The sequence below is a fragment of the Microcaecilia unicolor genome, chromosome 6, assembly GCF_901765095.1.
Source record: "Microcaecilia unicolor chromosome 6, aMicUni1.1, whole genome shotgun sequence".
Classification (NCBI taxonomy): Eukaryota; Metazoa; Chordata; class Amphibia; order Gymnophiona; family Siphonopidae; genus Microcaecilia; species Microcaecilia unicolor.
Genome location: NC_044036.1, coordinates 100001350 through 100023507, shown reverse-complemented (window position 1 = coordinate 100023507; position 22158 = coordinate 100001350). Strand labels below are relative to the sequence as shown.

The window sequence follows — 22158 nt, the reverse complement described above, 5'->3', positions numbered from 1 at the left end:
AGACCTGCTGTGGTGGAAGGTGAATGTCTATCAACCACTCATTTACAGCAGTCCTAGGGCTCGGAAGGTTTAAATGGGAATAAACCCTTGCAGTGGCTAGCACACTTGAAAAGAATGGCTGTACAATAGTACATATATTCTTACCACATTGAGAAGAGAAGCTTCAGGCAAGGAGTAGAGACTGTGAAGGACAATGAAAAATGAACCACAAAAGGAACAATGCATTAGTATGATAAAAATGAATAACAAAGGCTTGATATATATTTTTTCACAAATGAATGACTGCGGTGCTTGACTGGGAGATGTTTGCAGAAAAGATATTAGAAAAGGAATGATAAAATGGGCCTTTACAATCACAACAGGTGAATGGATTATGATGGTGAGAAACAGGATTACGACCCCAGTGTGTAATCTGAGGGGAAAAACAAAAAAGACTGCGCTCACATGTACACACAGATACAAAAGGGAGCAGGAATGAGAGAGTGCGTCAGGTGTGTTTTTATAGAAGTGCAGTCTTTTTTGCTTTTTGTACTATTTCACAGTGGTAAAAGGAGAATTGCAAAAGAATGGCAGAATCATTTTAAGAGCGTATTTTTACAAGGTGTTTCTACTTGAAAGGTTTTCCTTCATAGACATAAAGGCACAAGGGGACAATAACAGAATATAAAAAGAAGAAAAGCTGGTACATCCTTATATGCCCGAATGCTAGGTAACTTTGTGAAGATGTAAGTAATGAAATATTTTAGGGGAGAGAAGAGCTCATTTTATTTTATGGAACGATGAGGGGTGTGGACTAGAAATCTGTCTCCTGAGGGTCATCTTGAAAGGGAAGGCTTGATCCAATGTAAGCCATTTGGTTGCCAAACCCTGCAGTCTCCTTTGTGATGCCTTAGCTGCCTGTAACATCTTTGTACTTAGCTAAGGTTTCTCTTTTGTACAGTGGATGTCATGAAAACATATTTCCTGAAAAGATACATTCTTGTCTTCTGAGCTGTTCGCATGCAAAGATGTTCCCCAAGCAGAGCTGGCTTTTTATAAGAGAAATATGCGACAGAGCTGCAATTAATTATAACGTCATGCTGGGATAAACGCATACTTCTTACATACCTAAACTGTTTGGGTAGTTTTTCAGCAGATTAGCCATTACATTTGTTGCATTGTGTGGACATGCGGGGGGGTGGGGGGTAATTCTATAAATCTCTGCCTATATATAGGCATATATTCTACACAGAATGTCTACATTCCCTTGTAGAATATTAATGTAACCAGATACAGTAGATAATGCATGTATTCGCTTAGAGGAACTGGCGTAAGAGCTGGCCTCAGTGCTGGTGCATAACTCATAGTATTCGATAAGTTATGGGAGGAATTCAGTAAATGGCACCCAAAGATACGCGCCAGGATGATCCACACTAAGTTTGTCACAACTGGATATACACAAGTAAGAACCTTGTCTGGTACGCAAGGAATGTGAATGACAAATGGACCTCGGCTCTACCATGAACCTTGTCTGCCATATTAGTAACATATAGAGCGCTCGAGAACACTGCCACCAAGTAATTCACCTGATTCTATTCTCACGGCTGATCATAATTTGTGTCGCCCTCTACTTGTGATTCTGTTGTAATGGCATTCCCCATGTCATTTCATGTTATTTGTTGTTGTTGGGGGGAGGACCGTGTTGTTAATGGCACACACCAGGAGCATAGCCAGAGCTTACGGTGGGAGGGGGCCAGAGCCTGAGGTTGGGGGCACATTTTGAGTGCCACCTCGCCGCCACCCCCCCACCTCCACACCTCTCTTTGCTTTGCCTCCCCCTGCCTCCTTGCACCCCCTTCACCTCGTAAAAACCACGCAGCCGCGTTCCTGCCCTACTCTTCTTGCTCCTCCTGTCCTGTGCATGCTGATGCTCCTTCTCAGTTTCACATAAAGGAGTGTCAGCGTGCACAGGACAGGAGGAGCAAGAAGAGCAGGGCAGGAACGCAGCTGTGCTGGAGACAGCGCTGAAAAAGGCTTTGGTTGGTGGGGGTTGGGGACCCCCGCCAGCCAAACCAGGGGCCTGGACATAATTTGCGGGGACCCAGGCCCCCGTGGCCCCCTGTAGCTATGCTCCTGGCACACACTGTTGCTCGGTAGTACTCTCTATTCATCAGATTGAAAAAGAAAGGAAGACCTGGTAAATACAGTTTGTTTCCTCAGAAACTTTTACGGACTTTTCCAAAAACGTAAAAAAAGAAACATGAGTTTTAAAGTTCTCAATCATGTTTGCACTTCTGTAGATACTGTATGTATCCTGCACCCACAAGAAATCAGGGGCCACGGAACTAGCTGTGCAAACCATTCTTAAGTACATAAGTATTGCCATACTGGGACAGACCAAAAGTCAATCAAGCCCAGCATCCTGTTTCCAACAGTGGCCTATCAAGGTCACAAATACCTGAAAAGAACCCCAAAAAGTACAAAACATTTTATGCTGCTTATCCCAGAAATAAGCAGTGGATTTTCCCCAAGTCCATTTTAATAACATGCGTGGGATAAACATAAAGGAATCCTGTGCAGAAGGAAGGGATCCTCAGGAGCTTAGCCTAGAATGGGTGGCAGAGCTGGTGGTTGGGAGGCACGGCTAGTGCTGGGCAGACTTATACGGTCTGTGCTAGGGCTGGTGGTTGGGAGGCGGGGCTAGTGCTGGGCAGACTTATACGGTCTGTGCTAGGGCTGGTGGTTGGGAGGCGGGGATAGTGCTGGGCAGACTTATACGGTCTGTGCCAGAGCTGGTGGTGGGAGGCAGGACTGGTAGTTGGGAGGCAGGGATAGTGCTGAGCAGATTTATACAGTCTGTGCCAGAGCTGGTGGTTGGGAGGCAGGGATAGGGCTGGCCAGACTTATACGGTCTGTGCCCTGAAGAGGACAGTACAAATAAAAAAGTAGCACATATGAATTTATCTTCTTGGGCAGACTGGTTGGACCGTGCAGGTCTTTTTCTGCCGTCATCTACTACGTTACTATGTTACTATGGTCTATGGACTTTTCCTTTAGGAAGCCATCCAAACCTTGTTTAAAACCCTCTAAGCTAACCGCCTTTACCACATTCTCTGTCAATGAATTCCAGAGTTTAATCACATGTTGAGTGAAGAAACATTTTCTTCGATTCGTTTTAAATTTACTACTTTGTAGCTTCTTTGAACACCCCCTAGTCCTCAAGCTCATCACACACAGTCCTACCTGCAAAGTTTTCCAGTGAAATTACCAGGACACAGACAGGAATAGATACCAATTCCATCAATGCAGGTAGTGCCATTGGCACAGTGATGGTCCAGACAGTTGTTTATATCCATGTCACAATTCATGCCTGTGTAGCCAGGCTCACATTCACACACATAGGATACAGGTGTCTCCACGCAGTTCCCATGAATACAGGGGTTAGAGGAGCAGTCACCCACACTGATTTCACAGTGAGTGCCATTCTGTCCCTTGGGGCAGATGCAATGATAGGTACTATAAATGTCCTCACAGCTTCCACCATGCATGCAAGGGTCAGAGCCGCAGGCATCTACATGCAAGCAGCCAGTCACAACAGGCTTTGTGGATATTTGGATGAATTGCTCTTCCTGAGGTTTTTTAGCATGGATTGCAGTATTCTGAAAATAAGGAAGATAAATGCCGCTTATTTGCACAGAGCTCAAGCAGCCTGTGAAGCCCCCGTTATCCTCAAAGGCCTTGTCACCCAGATAAATGTCTGTTTCTTCTCTGAGAAAGTTCAGATTCCCGGTGGTGACGGAGCTAGTGACAGTGTCCTTTTGATTGTCTATCTCCATGTGCCATCTTGATGACTGAGACAAGGGATCTGTCATTGAGAGAGTCACTTTGTGCCATTTGCCTTCATTCACTGGCCTGGAGCTAGCAAGGCTCAACATGTAGAAACTGTTGCCACTTTGGAGTTGAAATATTAAATTAGATTTGAAAATCTTGATGGTAATAAATTCAGGCTCCTTCTCAGCATGCAGCAACACCACTTCCGTGTCTCTGGTTCGAAATCCAAGGGTGATGTTAGTCAGCTCTCTTGTGATTTTCCCATTGCTTCTGTAGGATATAATTTTGCTTTTCCCGTGGAATAGTGCACTGGCAACACCTAGGCAAAGACAAAAGAGAACAGTTGTCTTTTGGGGACTTGGGAGAATGTCTCTCGTTCATCCTGAAAAAGGTCTGTAGGAATGAAATACTCTGAAAAGTTTTTATAAAGGGGAAGGGAAATGGGACTTGATATACCACCTTTCTGTGGTTTTTGCAACTACCTTCAAAGCAGATTATATAGTAAATACAGATGCTTATTTGTACCTGCGACAATAGATGGTTAAGTGACTTACCCAGAGTCACAAGGAACTGCAGTGGGAATCAAAACCCAGTTCCCCTGGATCAAAGTCTGCTGCACTAACCACTAGGCTACTCCTCCATGTACAACATAAAGCCATTGATAGGAAGTTTCAACAACATTATTATGCCAACTATTGAACTGCATGAATTGCACTGCTAAATGTGTAATATAAACCAAATACCTAAGAATGGATAGAAGACTCACAGGTCATTTTAATAGTTTGCACAGTGCTCGGAGTGAAGCATTCTGAACAGCCAAAGCTGCTCTGAATTGTCTATTATACCAGCTGAGTATATAGATGCTCCTCTCTTTCTGAATCAGGTTTGCATAGATCTGACTCAGGAGAATTGGCTAAAGGAAACATGTTTATTAATGATTATACAATAAGGATCTGTACATTAGCAGAAAACACATCTATATATCAGTTCACAGATCTAAATGCATGCAATGACAAACAGTATGTTTATATTACAGTATTTTTATTTTAATTTCTTATATATCGCCTGCATGCCCAAAAGGTATTGAATGGTGTCCATTCAGGTACAGTAGGTATTTTTCTGTGGGTCCACAATCTAGGTTTGTAGCTGAGGTAATGGAGGGTTAAGTGACTTGCCCAAGACCATAGATACTCTAGCATAGAAGATAACCATGGAAATCTCAAAGGCCTCATTTAGGCTGCCCTGTCCCCAATCCCAATCCTGGCCAGCAGAGATAGCTACACATAGAAGGTAATTCTAAATAGCAGTGACTATTTTTAGGCAGCAAATGTCACCTATTCGGAGCCTATTCTAGAAATGAAATTAGGCACCTACTTTTCTTTATAGACTATTAGTGTAGAAGGACAAATATATCCATAAATTTTAGGTGTGACCACTTACACCGGTCATAGAGTTGGTATACATGCACATGCATAGATTACTTAAAATTGTACATAAATTATAGTATTCTATAATTTACCTGGGTAGCTATGTCCCCTGCATAGATTCCTCCATGTGTATGCCCACCTTCAAACTTCATGCCATCATATTTAAGCATCATTTTGAACATAAGGATAGCTATAGTAGGCCCAATGGTCCATCTAGCCTAGTATCCTGTTTCCAACAGTGGCCAATCCAGGTCACAAGTACCTGGCAGAAACTCAGATAGTAGCAACATTCCACGCTACCAATCCCAGGGCAAGCAGTGGCTTCCCCCAAGTCCATCTCAATCACAGACTATGGCCTTTTCCTCCAGGAACTTGTCCAAACCTTTTTTAAACCTAGATACGCTAACAGTTACCACATTCTTCGGCAATGAGAGTTCCAGAGCTTAACTATTCTTTGAGTGAAAAAATATTTGGATGCCTAAATTTCTGACTAGCATGCAAATTTGGGCTTGCAATCTATAGAATAATACCAGTTGCATGCCTGGCTTAAATTAGGCACCAATTGGCATTAAGTACCAATTATAGCCCTTAATTGGTGTTAATTGGTGCTAATTCACAATAATTTGTAGTTATGTGCACAACTGTACTTAGACACTAAGCTATAAACATACCGGCCGATACTCAGTGCTATTTATCCTGCCAGGAACAGCTCCTGGCCAGTTAAATAGCACTTAACTGACTATCCATGAATATTCAGTGGAGGATAGCCAGCTATCTCCTGTTGAATATTCACGGTTAGTGCATAGTGGTTAACTGGCTATATCATATGATGTAGCTGGCTAGTCACAAATATTCAGCACTTTGCTGGCTAAGTTAAATGGCCATATCGGACCGCATAAATAGCAGGCCTATCTTTGGCCTGTTTAAACTTAACCAGCCAACACTGAATATTGACCTGGCCAGTTAAGTTAGACCAGCCAAAAAAAAGGATAGTCAATACTGGTCACTGGAAATGGCCCTGCATTGAATATACGGGCTCAGCATCGACCATGGGACTTAGCCAGCCTCCCTCCCATGGGATGAATATTTAATTGTTACATTTGTATTCCACATTTTCCCACCTATTTGCAGGCTCAATGTGGCTTAATGTGGCTTACATAGTACCGTAAGGCTGGATAGTGCCTAAATGCATTAGCACACAACTACAAAGGGGGTATGCACATGGGCAAGTCAGGGGCACATCTTGCAGTTGCGTGTGTAAGTTGGAGTATACTAAATTTATATTTTGTATACAACTAAATTTGATCATGTTACTCCAATGTTTCAGATTTTACATTGGTTGCCGGATCAGGCTAGAATTCATTTCAAGGTTCTTTGTTTGGTCTTAATGATTATGAATGGATTCTGCCCAGACTATCTTTCTTCTCTTATTATTATTAAATCTCTTAAGAATACAACTAGGTTTTTGCATGTTAGTAAGTTACAATTTCCATTTTTCTTTCAAGCCTAGATTAGTTTCCACTTCCAAGAGACTTTTTACATGCGCAGTGGTTCCTATTTGAAACGCTTTGCCTTCTGAAATTTGTATTGAAAGCAACTATTTGAGGTCTCGGAAATTACTTAAAATTTGGCTCTTTTCCTGATATTACTCTTAAGTTGTATTTCATTAACCTATTGTATTTTATTATTGTGGTTTTTCCTTTCATATGTTTTTCTCATACTGTAAACTGTTCTGAGCTTTTGATTGAGTTACAGTATTTTAAGATTTGATATGTTAAGCAACACACAATCCCTTCACTGCCAGATACTGTGAAGTAACACAACCCAGCAAATGTGTTACTTGGAAACTATGTAGTGAGCAGAACCTACAGTCAGATTACTTGCAGCATTTCCATCATTGGAGACACCGGGAAAGCAGAAATAAGGATCAATTATGATTTTCTGGATCTCTGCTCTCCCCAGCTTGCAGGCACAGATGGTTGTTATACCAAATGACTCACCTCCCATCTTTTGGTGGCATACAAATATCAGTGGTTGAGAACCACTGATCCAGAGTATATGTCTACTTGGGAATTCCCTCCAGAATGCTCCATCGCTGCCCATACTTCTGTACGTATAAAACTATACATGTTCCAGGGTATATGTATGGAATACTACATGTAATTGTGCTTAAAATGAAACTAAACTGACACTTAGAATCTGGCAAAGTACCAAATGTCTAAGTATCATTTCAATATTGACCCTTTCTTTCTTTCATTCAGATACACTTTAAATTATTGAATGTTTTTTAAGACAATAGAGCCAGAAAGCACAGCTAACAGATGCAGCAAGTGTGTCATATGGCAACTGACTGCAGCAGGCAATATTAATCCAGCCCTGCAGAAAGATTGCCCAATATAAAACTATGGGGCAGATTAGCAGTGACAGAAGTATTAGGCAGGCAGACATGCTGAGGAATAGTAGATTAAAGATATAATTAGAAACTGTGCCCTTATTCCATTCTGTGTGTGGAGGTGGCATTTCAGGACTGGTCATTAATTTGGAAACAAGACGCAGCAGGTCATGCTGCTCTGGGGCATTATTTTGATGACTTGTAATACACAAGGTGGAAGGTTGAATTCATCTATCCAAAAAGTACAACAGTCCTGTCTTAGGGCATGTTACAGCTATTATAAAAAGGCTAGAGGAAAAAAAAGGATTAAAAAAATCTTTAGTAATTAACATGGAAATAAATCTAGATGTTACTGGTAAGGTCAGAACATCAGTCAGATTAACCAACCAAACTGCCTCATTTATATAGAATGCCTAAGGTTGTTACATAATCAGTGACAGAGCACATGTGACCACTTAAAACCACGTTTAAGGAAGCTTTCTTCCTTTCTTCCTGACATTATTGATTTTAGATTATATTGACATTATGTCATTTGGTTTTCAAGTTATAATACAAATATCATGCACACAGGCAGAGCATATGTTGAGAGGATTGGCAACAAGGTGGAAAACTGGATCTGCTATGGACAAAGCAGGGCTAAAAACAGAGGAGTAGCATGATCAACAAGACTCTTCCAAAAAAACAAGGAGACATGATGAAGAATTATACTCTTTATTCTGTATTAGAGTTGGAGTTGACATGGCACCATGTTTCGGCAAGAGTGCCTGCTTCAGGAGTCTAACAGGCACAATAAAAACTAATAAATACAGTTACATAAACATTTGTTAACACAGAAAATTAAAATTAGAGAGATATATTAATGAAAATTTAAAAATGTATCCAAGACATTTATTCAAATACATTTTGTGTGAATAGAGTTTAGTTGGTGAGGAGTCATGATTTAGCCAACATTAATTGCAAGGTAAAGGGAATATACAAGATGAACTAATAAGATATACTTATATAGAAGATGGTATATACAGGCTAACATATCAATGAAGACATAATTAGCTGTCAAATGTAAAAAAAAAAGTTAAAAATACAAGTAGGAAAAATATGAAGCTGACCTCTCTATATTAGTAGCTTGAGAATGAACAGTCAAGTTGCACTAATGATAAAAACAGAATAGAATCTAAAACAGAGAAAAATGGCAACATTTATACAAAAAAAATCGTTATATATTTGAAAAGAATAAAGGGGCAGAATGAGAATGCCAAGGCGTCAGAAAATTGTGTGCAAAACAGGAAGAGTAGTGTAGTGATGGTTTTGAGGCGATAAGAAGTAGGTGAGACTGATGGAGAACAAACAGAAATATATCATTTTGCATCCAGAATGGATGAAAAGCAAGAGTAAAATTCCAAAGTGGTATCACATAAGGCGTACTATTTAATATCGGTGTTGGAAAAGGGAGCACCAAGATAGGAAAGAAAAAGTGAAAATGTATGTATTTAAGAATTTCATGGTCAAGGAGCTAATGTGCCTTATTTGTAAGCAAAGGGCATATATATGTGAAATATACAATATACCTTTAAAAGGACTAATGATACCAAAGACGAGTAAAAGCAACAAAGGAGATGCCGAGAAGAACTAAATACAAAGAAAAACAAAGGGCTAGGGACAAAAGAGGTAAAAATCGACAACCAAAAAGAACAACGGTTGCTGGCATTAAATATTTATAAACGTCCAGAGAAGAGAAACACCATGAAGTGAAGGAACACTGCTGTCTCACCGAAGTGCATCCATAAGTGGTTGTACTATTATAGCATATCACAACAGTAGTATTCTATAGCGTATCATGTGAATAAAGGGGGGATGGAGGACGGGTGTTGATCACTACAAAAATATAAAAAATTGTATTGTGAAGGAAAACACCATAGAATAAGAGAAGCAATGCAATTCCACAGATATGCGTTATGATATCTGGACATGTGTCGATGGAGAAATTGTACTCTATAGCGCATCGGACAGGTGAATAAGGGGATAGAGGCAATTCCCTGTTTAGTGATTTAAAACAATACAACATATATTTAAGAGTAACTGGCTTAAAGATAAGTACATACAGTGGATACTGAAAAAGTAAATAAAGGACGGAGGACTGTTGAACAAACCAGAAAAAAATGTTTCTAAATAGTGTGAAAAACAAGTACCTCTAGATTGGTCTGTAAATCCAGGATGCTGAATGGAGTTCTGCTGAGGCAATAATGAATGGTGTGTGTAATGTGTACTGTATTTGAAATGGAAAAAGGTGCCAAACTAAAGAGAGAGGCGTTGATGGTTACATCAAGGGACGTGAGTGCAAGGATGTGCAGTAAGCATGCTCATGGTCTTTAAGTCAGTCATATGGAAAAACAACACACAATATTTGATCCAGTTCTAAATTGCAGAATTTAAAGACAACAAATGGATAATTTTTAAATTTTCATGTTCAATGTTAACATATGTTTATCTAACTGTATTTATTAGTTTTTATTGTGATTTTTAGACTCCTAAAGCAAGCACTCTTGCCAAAACACAGTGCTGTGTCAAGTCCAAATCTAATACAGAATAAAGAGTATAATTCGTCATCACGTCTCCTTGGTTTTTTGGAAGAGTCTTGTTGATTACGCAACATCTGTTTTTTACCTCTGAGTTTTATGAAAATTAAGATCAATTTCAGAATGAAAGAACTTGGTTGCTGGGCCCTATTTAGATTATCTTTGGGTGTATTTTTGAAGTAGGCTGCTGCCTTGCTCAATGCCTTGTGTGTATAAGAGTCTCTAAAGGCTGTGGAAAATCTTTAGTTTTGTAAATGAATGAAGGTAAATTTAAGGAAAATTTTCACCATAGAATTTTCCCAAATATGCAAATAAGTTACTGCCTGGAATGTTAAAGAGAGTCACTGGGGTGAATATTTATCTGAGATAATCATGTTAATGTACCCTACTTTTCCACTGGAGGAAATATTGTGATTCTCTAACGTGAAAAATTGGCATGCACTTACACTCAAATCCTTGGTGAACCAGTTGGCAGTGGGCTTCAGGTGGACATGGATTGAGCTCACACCATCGGACATCTTCACATGCTCTTCCTTCTGTGTTTGGAGGACATGAACAGGTGAAGTCATCCCAGATAGAATAGCAAATGCCACCATTTTGGCATGGATTGGACTAAACAGGAGAAATTAAAAAAAAAAATAAAAAGAATATTTCAGTGTAGACTACAGCATGAAGGTTTGGTGGACCCACTCACAATCCTTTATTCCACGCTGCATGATCCTTTCCCTTCCATGCAATCCTTTCATCACCCCCTCCCCAACAATGTGATCCTCTCGCTCTTTGATTCTCTGCACTTATGATCATCTCTGTTTTTCACACTCGTCCTTTCCTCTCCAGCTAGCTCAGCAGCACTTCATACTGCATAGCAGGGCCACCGAGTTGGGGGGGGGGGGGCAATATTCCCTGGCACCAGCAATCAAAAGAGACTGCTCTGCCGGCCACAGGTCCTTCTTCCTGCTGTGTCCTGCCTATGCAGAAACAGGAAGTTACTTCACAGGAGGTGAGATACAGCAGGAAGAAGAACCTGTAGCCGGCAGAGCACTCTCTCTCTCATTCGCTGATGTGGGAGGGGGTGGCGGTAGTTCAAAATTGATGCATGTAGGACATGTGTACGCGCCTATGCGGCTTAGTAAAAGGCCCCCACAGGCATTCCTGGGAGGGCATAGATTGGGCTAAGCAGAGGTAGAGTTACAGTATACATGAATGTCGTATAAACTACAGCCCATATTTTATTTAGCACGCACAAATTTCCATACTCAACTTTGTGCATGCATCAGAGATGCACGCGCAACTAAATTGACTAACGAGCTCGGAAACATCAATAACTGGATGCTAACAACTAATTACTGATGTTAATTGGCAGTCTTAAAAATTTGCGTATGCATCTTGCCGCATGCTATTCTATAAAGCACGGCACCTAATTTCAATTGCATGTATCTGAAAAAGGGGCATGGCCAGGGGCATTCCAAAAAGTTGCATACAGATTTATAGAAGTCACCTGAAGTGAGCCTAAATTGGATACTAGCATTTACACCTGCTTTTAGCAGGTGTACATACTGTGTCCAAAAGTTATGTGTGGGTCCACCCTGAATGCTGTTCTATAAAGGGCACAATCTCTTTATAGAATAGCTCTTACCCCCAGAGTCTATACAGTGCAACTAGCATTCCATGCCTCCACCTACCCTCCTTTCTTCCTTCCCGTTCACATTAATTGATTTGATTTGCTTACTTTATTTAATTTTTGTCTATTAGATTGTAAGCTCTTTGAGCAGGGACTGTCTTTCTTCTATGTTTGTGCAGCGCTGCGTACGCCTTGTAGCACTATAGAAATGCTAAATAGTAGTAGTAGTAACAACATGCATAACTTAATTGGCTTAACAAGCTAAGCAGCATTGGTAACAGCACTTAACAAGCAATAATGAGCACTGGTTGGAAAGAGGAAATGACGTCAGAAGGCGGGACTCTGAGGGAACAAACTCGAAGGAAAGGCTGGAGATGGGCAGGGTTTTCAATGACGCGGCCGCTTCGACGGAGGTAATCAAGACAGCGAGATGAATCGCTGGGTGGCTGGAGGGGGGCAGGGGAGAGAGGAAAATTGCTGGGTGGCTGGGGGGGGCAGGGGAGAGAGGAGAATCACACACACTCTCTCACAAACACATTCGCACCCAGTCTCACTCTCTCTCTGTCACAAACACATACTCGCACATTCACTCTTTCTCTCTCACACAGTCACTCTCACACACACTCTCTCAAACATACACACTCCGTGGAAAACCTTGCTAGTGCCCGTTTCATTTGTGTCAGAAACGGGCCTTTTTTACTAGTATTCTACAAACCGAGCCTAAATCTAGGTGCCGCTTATAGAATACACTTAGGAAGAAATGTTTACCATATGGATTTTTTAGGCGCCTTAGCACTCAAGTTGTTTGGTGCTGAATTATTGGCACCATTTATTGTATTTCCCTCCTAAATGTGTACATGCCTACAGCACACATACATATTTGCACCTTCTTTGGAGCAAGGGTAAATTTATGCAAGAGCATTTGTGTGCTACTGGCAGTCATTATAGGATTTTAGGCACCTGGGTATTATTTTATAAAATAGACATCTTTTTATACTTTACACCTGGGCATTGTTATAAAATTATCCACCAGTAGACTTCATAGGGTCTTTTTGTCAAAGCACATTAAGACGCCCTTTTACTAAAGGGTTGCCGTGCGACAAGCCGGATCTACCACCGGCCCATCGCAGCCACTGGTGGTAGTTCCTCCTCAAGAGTTCTCCATTTCCAGTGCTACAGAAAATAATTCTGTGATTTCTAGTGCAGCGCTAACATGGCATTAATCAGCGCTATCCGGTTACCACGGGAGCCCTTACCACTACCTCAATGGGTGAAGGTAAGTGCTCCCCCCTCTCCCCCCCCCATGACCATGCGGTAAGAATAATCCTACCACATGGCCATGTCTTTTTTAGGGGCTTTTTACCTGTTGCAGTAAAAAGGGCCCTAGTGCCCGGCAAAAACAGCCCCCGCCACTACCGCAGGGCCCTTTTTACTGCAGCTTGGTAAATGGACCCCTAAAATTGTAGTGTGCACACCCTGTTTTAATGAATACAGGAGTTATATGCAAATTGTGTCAAAGTAGATTAATTAATGCTAGTATTCACGCAAAAATGTCACAACCTCTTGAGCTGTAGTAAAGATTTTGGCACTGACACATTTGTACAAATATTTGTGCTGTTCAATTTGTGTCCAGTTTATCTATGATAACAGAGTTTGGAGTAATTTGTATACTTCTGCATCTCATTACCATACAATTAATAACATTAATGCATATAAATGCAAATTTAATACACGCTTGCATTAACATTACCATATTTCATTAACTAGATCCCTGAAAACTGACTGCATTAATGGTGGACTCATTCCATCTTCCATGGTACAAGAATAAACTTTTACCTTGCAGAAGTTGTCACCAGCACAGCCAGGTGTCACGTTGATGAGCTTTTGGTGGCTCATGGAGTATTTTGAAGAAGTGGTAGGAAAGAACTCCAAATGCTGACTATTCAACCTGATATCTTGGATACAGCCTTTGAAATAACCACCATTTATAACAGTCTCCTGCTGATCTGGGAGGCCTCCAATATAGATGATGTCCTTACTTTGAACTTTCAGTGAGGGATCTGAGATGTGGCCAAGATTTTGAGAAGACTGAAACAATTTAACTTTCTGTTGTTCCAGTTTCAAAGATATCAAGTGAAAATTTCCATCATTAATAATCTGCTTGCCAAGTAATTTAAGGTTATGGTATGTCAAAAGAGCTAGTCTTCCATTTTCAAGCAAGAGCCTAAGGAACTGAGATGTACTGTTCTTCAGAGCCAGTAACACACCTGATGATTTGCGTGTTCTCACAAACATTGATATGGAAACGTTTTCATCTGGGCTATCATCAACTGGAAAAGCAGCATATCCTCTTGAATTTTCATGTCCAAATCTGCCTGCTATGTATTCTTGTTGAGGAGGGAGAAAAAATGTGATATTATTTATTCATTTTGCTCTTTATGGGGCACTCAAGCCAGAATACTTCACAATAAGAATAAAAATGTCAAATGGATTAAAAAACAGTCCATAATTAAACAAGGAGCTGGCCAGTAATACAGTGAAAACATAGAACTTAGATCTAGACACGCAAACTGAAAGATTTGAGTTGAGTCTGAACCTAAAGAAGTAATATTTTGGAGATGGGGTGGTAACCAACTAAAAGCAGAATGGCAGGAATTTGCCTATGTGAGGGAACACAAAAAGTGGATGACTGGGAATTAAGATGGCATGATGCATAGTATTTGTTGGCAAGAATAGAGAAATGGTGAGGGGGAAGAACATGGACACATTTAGAAGCAATAGGCTTTTGGACAGCAGAGTAGCATGGGGATGACTATGAAACTAAGGGCCCCTTCTACGAAGCTGTGGCAAAAGGAAGCCTGCACTAGCGTCTGTGCGTGATTTTGATGCACACCGAGGCCCTCTTTTACCGCAGCAGGTAAAAGACAGGTCTTTATTTTTTTAAGGAAATGGCTGTGCGGCAAGCAAAGCACTTGTCACATGGCCATTTCAGGAGGGAGTACTTACTGCCACCCATTGAGGTGGCGGTAAGGGCTCATGAGCTATCCTGGCGGTAACCGGGAACCGCATGACACTACCCAATTACTGGGTACACACCGGCACTACAAAAATAAAAATATTTGTATAGTTCTAGATATGATGTGCGCTGGGGGTGGGAACTACCACCGGCACTGCTGTGATAGCCCGGCGGTACTTCCCTTTTAACGAGCAGTAATTTTGTTTATCAAGTGGATATGTCTTCTCATACCAGTTTTATACCTGCACATCCCATTTGATGCAAATAAATAACAATTAAAAGACCATCAGGTTTATCTGTTGCCATGGTGTGTATCCATGCTGGGGAACCGAAACTGGGCAGTATGGGGAGGAGGAGGGTAAATGGTCAATCACTCTGTATTCCCAGCTGAATTACCTATTAATAATTCAGGCCTGCCAAATGACTCTTAATAACAGTCTGATATAAGGCAAGGAAATGTCAGTTAATAGAGTATATTAATTAAAATACCTGGGTCCTCTATTTTTCTGATTTCTCTAACATGTCTACCTGTGAGTGCACGTATAGAAACTTTAATTTTATACATACAGCAACTTAAAATGTTTGCAAAAATTGTGTCTAGGATTCACATGCTGGAGACACATTTATGATCTGGGGGAACAATTAAGGTTCCAAACTTTACATCATCATGCTGTTGGTCTGAATGTAAGGATTAGCGTCTCTCAGACTGGAATGGTTTTGATTTTACTTCATAAAGAAAAGGGAACTAGCATATCACAGATGCTATGCTAGTATCCAACAATGTTTTTCAACCTATTGGGGAAATTGTAACAGCATCTGCGTAATGTCCCCTCCTTTCATCATATATGGCTAGATGCCCTTCAAAATACTTCTTTTAGTGTTTTTTTTGTTACATTTGTACCCCGCGCTTTCCCACTCATGGCAGGCTAACTGCGGCTTACATATTATATACAGGTACTTATTTGTACCTGGGGCAATGGAGGGTTAAGTGACTTGCTCAGAGTCACAAGGAGCTGCCTGTACCTGAGGTGGGAATTGAACTCAGATCCCCAGTTCCCCAGGACCAGAGTCCACCACCTCCATCTCTTTGAAACACCTTTCCCCTCTTATTCAGGACTGAACCCTCTTTTCATAAGTTCAAAGTTAATCTTAAGCCATAATTTTTCACCCAAGTGTTCCCACAAACTTGACCTGCTCTTACCTGGTTTACTATAAACCCATTATGCTGTGCATCACCTTTTGTTCCTCCCCACTCTCTATACCCTACTACTCCCCATCAGATTGCAACTTGCTTTGCCTCTTGTCCTTTCCTCTGTTTCCCTTCTCATTTCCGCCCCCCCCCCCCCAAAACCATCCTCCCCTCTTTTCCCATTATCTATCTCTGTTAATGGCTTTCATATCCTCCTTGTCTCCTCGGCTCGTAACCTTGGAGTCATCTTCGACTCTTCTCTCTCCTTCTCTGCTCATATTCAACAAATCGCCAAAACTTGTTGCTTCTTTATCTTTACCATTAGCAAAATTCGCCCCTTCCTTTCTGAACACGCCACCAAAACCCTTATTCACACCCTTGTTACTTCTCGCCTGGACTATTTCAATTTACTTCTCACTGGTCTTCCGCTCAATCATCTTTCTCCTCTCCAATCTGTTCAGAATTCTGCAGCTCGACTTATTTTCCGCCAGAATCGTTATGCCCACACTAGCCCACTTCTCAAGTCTCTTCACTGGCTCCCTGTCCGCTTCTGTATACAATTCAAACTTCTTTTACTAACCTTTAAATGCATCCACTCTATGACCCCTCATTACCTCTCCTCTCTCATTTCTCCTTACATTCCTCCCCGTGAACTCTGCTCTCTGAGCAAGTCTATCTTGTCGTCCCCCTTCTCCACCGCTAACTCCAGACTTCGTTCCTTTTATCTTGTGGCACCTTATGCCTGGAACCGTCTTCCCGAGCCCATACGTCTAGCTCCATCTCTACCTGTTTTTAAATCTATGCTGAAGGCTCACCTTTTCACTGCTGCCTTTGGCTCCTAACCGCTACTCATTGCACTTCTCCTCCCCTGTTCCTCTTTACCCTGTAATTCCCTTGCCCATAATGTCTTGTCTGTCTGTTTTACCTAGATTGTAAGCTCTTTGAGCAGGGACTGTCTCTCTTTGTCAAATGTTCAGCGCTGCATGCGTCTGGTAGCGCTATATAAATGCTATTAGTAGTAGTAGTAGTGTACTCCCCAACATACTGATTTTGCTAAACCGCTTATATATCTTGATATAATTTTACAGTATATCAAAATCAAACTAAACTTGAACGTGAAGCAGACTTCACAAACATCTGTTAGAGTTATCTTTCATAGTTTTTTATATTACAGTACAATTATAATGGATCAATAAACAGCAGTCCTTATCCAAATAAGTGCTGATTGCCAGGGTAATGCCACTGAAAGTCTTTATTGACTGCTCCGGCATTGTGCCACTGTGGTCAAGGGGTGGAGCCAGAAGTTATCTTCCTGTAGAGCAGGAACTTACTTTCAAAGCTCATAGGACCGCCCTCCCCCCAAAAAAAAATCTGGCTTCCCTTACTATTCCAAATACCCCCACCCAACTTCTCCGTTCTAAAAATGATCATCGCTTAGTCCTCTCCGGTCCCAGATCTGCTCAGTTGGAATTGACCAGATATTGAGCCTTTTACAGTCCCTTCTTTTTGGACTTTCCTTCCATTAACTATCGGTGCTGAATTATCATTCAAGAACTTCAAATCCGTTCTGAAGCAGAGGCGTAGCCAGACAACAGATTTTGGGTGGGCCTAGGCAAGAAGTGGGTGGGCACCAAGTGTTCTCCCTCTCCACCACCACCACCCAAAAAATATCTCAGCTGGCGGGAAAACGCTTCTTTCCTCCTTGGCAGTCTGCTGCAGGCATGCGCTGAAAACTGAGCATGTGCAGATGCCGGTATCATGGAGAGTAGCGTTTTCATTACCATCAGGGGGAAGTGTTCAGCTGGTGGAGCTTGGGATCCCCACCAGCTACCGCTAAACATGTGCTACTGTTGGGTGGGTCTGAACCCTAAGTGGGTGGGCCCTGGCCCACCCAGGCCCACCTGTGGCTAAGCCACTGTTCTGAAGGCCTGGCTTTTTGGGCAGGCTTTCAGCCCCTATTAACTTACTAAAGACAAGTGCTACAACTGGTTTTCCCACTGCTTTACCAAATACCCAATCTACCCTATTCGATTTCCTCCCCCTCCCATCCCTCCCCTTCTTACACTTTCCCCTGCTCTCGGGTGTCTGTGGTACTCTTTCATGTCTAAGACTGTAGGTCCTTTCCTACTTTGAAATTTTGTTTTAGCCATAAACAGCTTAGATCTGCAAGTTAGTCCAGGTGGTATATTAAGCCCTAATAAACTATAAACTACATGGGTACAGCAAATATATAGCGCCGGTATCTGGATAATTATTTGGACAAATTAGAATAGCAATACCTCTGTTCTAACTTGTCTGATCTGTTATCCGGGTCCTTGGGATGAATATTGGCAGTACCCAGATAATTTTCAGTAATGGAAATCCACCCCTCCCCATATTGAATATCCAAGTACACGTTTAAATGTCACAGTTGCTGGTTTAAAGCAACACCAACCAGAGTTTAAATATTAGAGAGTAAGATTTTAATGGCTACTGACTCTGAAATGATGCAATACACAAAGATTTTGAAATCTCTTTCACAGTGTGGTGGGGGGGGGGGGGGGGGAAGAGAAGGGAAAGGGTGTGGAATGGCCCCCCAATGGAGACGAAGACTGTATCTGACTTCAAGAAAGTTTCCATGTTTCTGAGTTTATTTAAAATTTGATATATCACCTTCTAGGCCATGTACAACACTATAAAATTAATTGAAAAAGAAAGGAATGCCATTTTCTTTATAGGATAGCAAAGAAGAGAGTGAAGAAACTATAAGGAGAAAAAAGATATCCTAGACAGTTATAAGTAGTTCTAAATACAAAAAAAGAAAAGAAAGAAAGCTGCTTACATATTTGGCAGCATCAACACCAGCATTCAATTCAATTCAGATCCAGCAAGTTGGGGGGATTCTAGGGGTAAGAGAACTAGGTTCTAAAGGCAACTTTGAATAAAAGAGCTTGTATTTGTTTCCTAAAAATAGGTAAAGATGTCTTTAACTGTAAAGATGACAGAATTTTATTCCCAAGGAACTTAAGGAAGGGACCGGAAACATTAAGCATCTTCACCCTTAGGTGTCAAGTGTAATTACATGAAATGGCGGGACTACTAACCAGCTTATTTTCGAAAGAGAAAGACGCCCATATTTCGACCCAAATCAGGAGATGGGCGTCTTTCTCCCGTGTGCGACCAAATAGGTATAATCGAAAGCCGATTTTGGTCGTCTTCAACTGCACTCCATTGCAGGAACGAACAAAGTTGATGGGGCGTGTCAGAGGCATGGCGAAGGTGGGACTGGGGCGTGGTTATCGGCCGAGGAGAGATGGGTGTCTTTAGCTGATAATTGAAACAAGAAGGGTGTTATGGACGAGAATTTGGTCCGCTTTATTTGGACCCTTTTTTTCAGGTCCATGTCCCCAAAAAGTGCCTCAACTGACCAGATGAGCACCGGAGGGAATCGGGGATCACCTCCTCTGACTCCCCCAGTGGTCACTAACCCCCTCCCACCAAAAAAAACCCACTTTAAAAACTTTTTTTTCCAGCCTCTATGCCAGCCTCAAATTCCGTACCCACCTTCATGACAGCAGAATGTGTTCTATCCTCTGACAGGCTTTCCCTGGTTCTGATGTGGGTCTCGGGTAAGTGTGACACCTTTTCTGTTAGGTGCACTGCAGAGTCACATCAGCAATGCATTGTGGCGGGTGTAGGGTAGTGGGCTCTACTCCCATGGTGCTTCTCCCCCTGCTTACTGGGTCAGAGTGTGCCCTGTTTTGTTTCCGGTAGTCCATGAGGTAGTGGCCATTTTTGTAACACAGTTTTAGATTCCTTTCATGCAGTGGTGTGCTGGTAAATTTTTAACAACAGGCTCTCTCCCCAGGGGGGGGGGGGGGCGCAGAGGTCCCAGTCTACCCCCCCCCCCCCCAAATTGCAAGACTGGCTAAGCCTAGGGAGCGAGCCTGGGAGGGGGCAATGCATTACTCTCTCCAGAAAAAAGAAAGATTTTTAAATGCTCCCAGGTTCTAATCTAATGATAAAATGCCAAAAATAAGTAAACAGATAGATAGAAACTCTGAATGTTGAGCACCTGATTCTCATGATATGATGTCTCTTTTAGTGGACCTTTTACCAGGAGAAAAAAAAATCTCTGCAAGTATAGAACACATGCTAGGGTGTCCCTGTAACCAGCCCCTCCTCCAAATGACACACTAATTACGATCTATAACAAATTACTACTCTACCTATAAAAAGTTATATTTTCTCTAGTACATTCGTATGCTGCAGCAGCAGGCTGGTATGTTTGAAAATATAAATAAGATTAAATAAAAATGCTACCAACAATTAAACACAATGTGGATGCAGCAGCTCTTATTCAATCCGATCTGCTCTAGCTCCCTCCACCCTCCATCCCAGACTCACACTTTCTGTGGCTCCTCTGACTTCATCCTCTCTGATGGTGCTGCAGGTCCCTTTCTCCTGATAATCTGCTCTCTCTGACAATAAGAGCAGATTGGGAGGGGACCCGCCAACAGAGACACCTTCTGGGTTCTGGGGGCTGGTGCAGGAACGGGGTTGCTGGTGAGGCAGGGCCTGAGACGGAATGTTGCTGCTGACATTGGCGGGTGCCACAAGGCTGGAAGATTTCTGGGAACAGTGGGGAGAGTGTTGGACCACGCTCCCAGAAGTGTAGCAGCAGGTTCAGGAGGTGGTAGAGTGCTGTGGTGTTCAGAGGATTGCGATGGCAGGAGTGGGAAGAGGGGAAGCTCTGGTTGGGCTGCATTGGTGCTTGACGTCGCTTTGCTAGAGGGCGGTGATGTCAGAAAACTGTGCAGGCACAGAACTGGTAGGGAAGGGCCTGCACCGGCACAGGTCCAAATTGAGGAACTGGCGATCAGGGGGGCATAGAGACAACTACTGGCAACATCAAGAAGGCGCGCAAGTGAGCACACACACACTCGGCCGCGGCGCGATCAGTTTTTTTTTAAGCAGTGCTGGTATACGTCAGCAGGGAACAGGCTACTTCAACCAATCCCAGGGGCTTTCCTTCAGCCTGTCCCACCCCGTAGGGCTGAAGAAAGGCCCCGGGATTGGCTGAAACAGCCTGTTCCCTGCTGACGAATACCAGCACTGCTTTAAAAAAATTATGTGCTCCGCGGCCGGCAGTACAAGAGGCAAGGAGGTGCAGGGGGGCAAAAATTGAGCGCAGGAAGCCACAGATATAGAGGAGGGGGACGCCGATGCCAGGAGAGTATCCAAACCCAAATTTTGGGAGCCGGTTGTTAAAGTAGCTACAATAACAACCGGCTCCCAAAATTCTTAAAAATTTAACAAACGGCTCTTGCGAGCTGGTGCGAGCCGGCTCCAGCACACCACTGCTTTCATGTGTTAGCCAAGTTACAGAACTTAGTTCTTCCCTTGAATGTTGCTGAAAGAGGGCATTGTACAGCATTCTGCCAGCTCTGACCTACTACTAATCTCAGTACCAGGAAGACTCTTTGCCAGTGGGGCACAACTTCTGATCTGCAGTTAACTGTGAGTAAACATGCTTATTCAAATAAAGGACTTTTTCAAAGAGATTAGTCTTCAGGTGTCAACTGGTGTGCCAAGGTTATACAGCAGCAACAAGTCCTAGAGGCCTGCGTGTATGCAGGTCCCTGGAGCACTTTTAGTGGGTACCACAGTGCACTTAAGGCAGGCGGGACCCAGGCCCATCCCCCCCCCACCTGTAACACATGCTGGTAAATGGGAGGCCTCCAAAACCCACCGTACCCACATTTAGGTGCCCCATTCACCCCTAAGAGCTATGGTAGTGTTGTACATTTGTGGGTAGTGGGTTTTGGGGGAGGCGGTTGGGGGTTCAGCACCCGTGGTAAGGGAGCTATGCATGTGGGAGCATTTTCTGAAGTCCACCGCACTGACCTCTAGGGTGTCCAGTTGGTGTCCTGGCATGTCAGGGGGGCGAGTGTACTATGAATCCTGGCCCCTCCCATGACCAAATGGCTTGGATTAGGACGTTTCTGAGCTGGGCATTTTTATTTTCCATTATCGCTAAAAAAAAACAAATGCCCAGCTCACAAATGACTAAATCCATGGCATTTTGGTCCGTACAAACCATATTTTCGAAACGAAAGATGAACGCCCATTTTTTCAAAAATATGGTCTG

General features: G+C 42.4%; 1 protein-coding gene across 1 annotated transcript in view; it reads right to left on the bottom strand.

Moving 5' to 3' along the window:
- The window catches only part of CRB1 (crumbs cell polarity complex component 1), a 201718-nt gene that overhangs the window by 43665 nt on the left and 135895 nt on the right, over nucleotides 1–22158 (bottom strand). The window contains exons 7-9 of the mRNA XM_030206747.1: nucleotides 13660–14210; nucleotides 10649–10814; nucleotides 3223–4129 (exon numbers count right to left, since the gene is read on the bottom strand). Of these exons, the coding sequence (XP_030062607.1) occupies nucleotides 3223–4129; nucleotides 10649–10814; nucleotides 13660–14210 (1624 nt within the window). The remainder of the gene's footprint in view (nucleotides 1–3222; nucleotides 4130–10648; nucleotides 10815–13659; nucleotides 14211–22158) is intronic.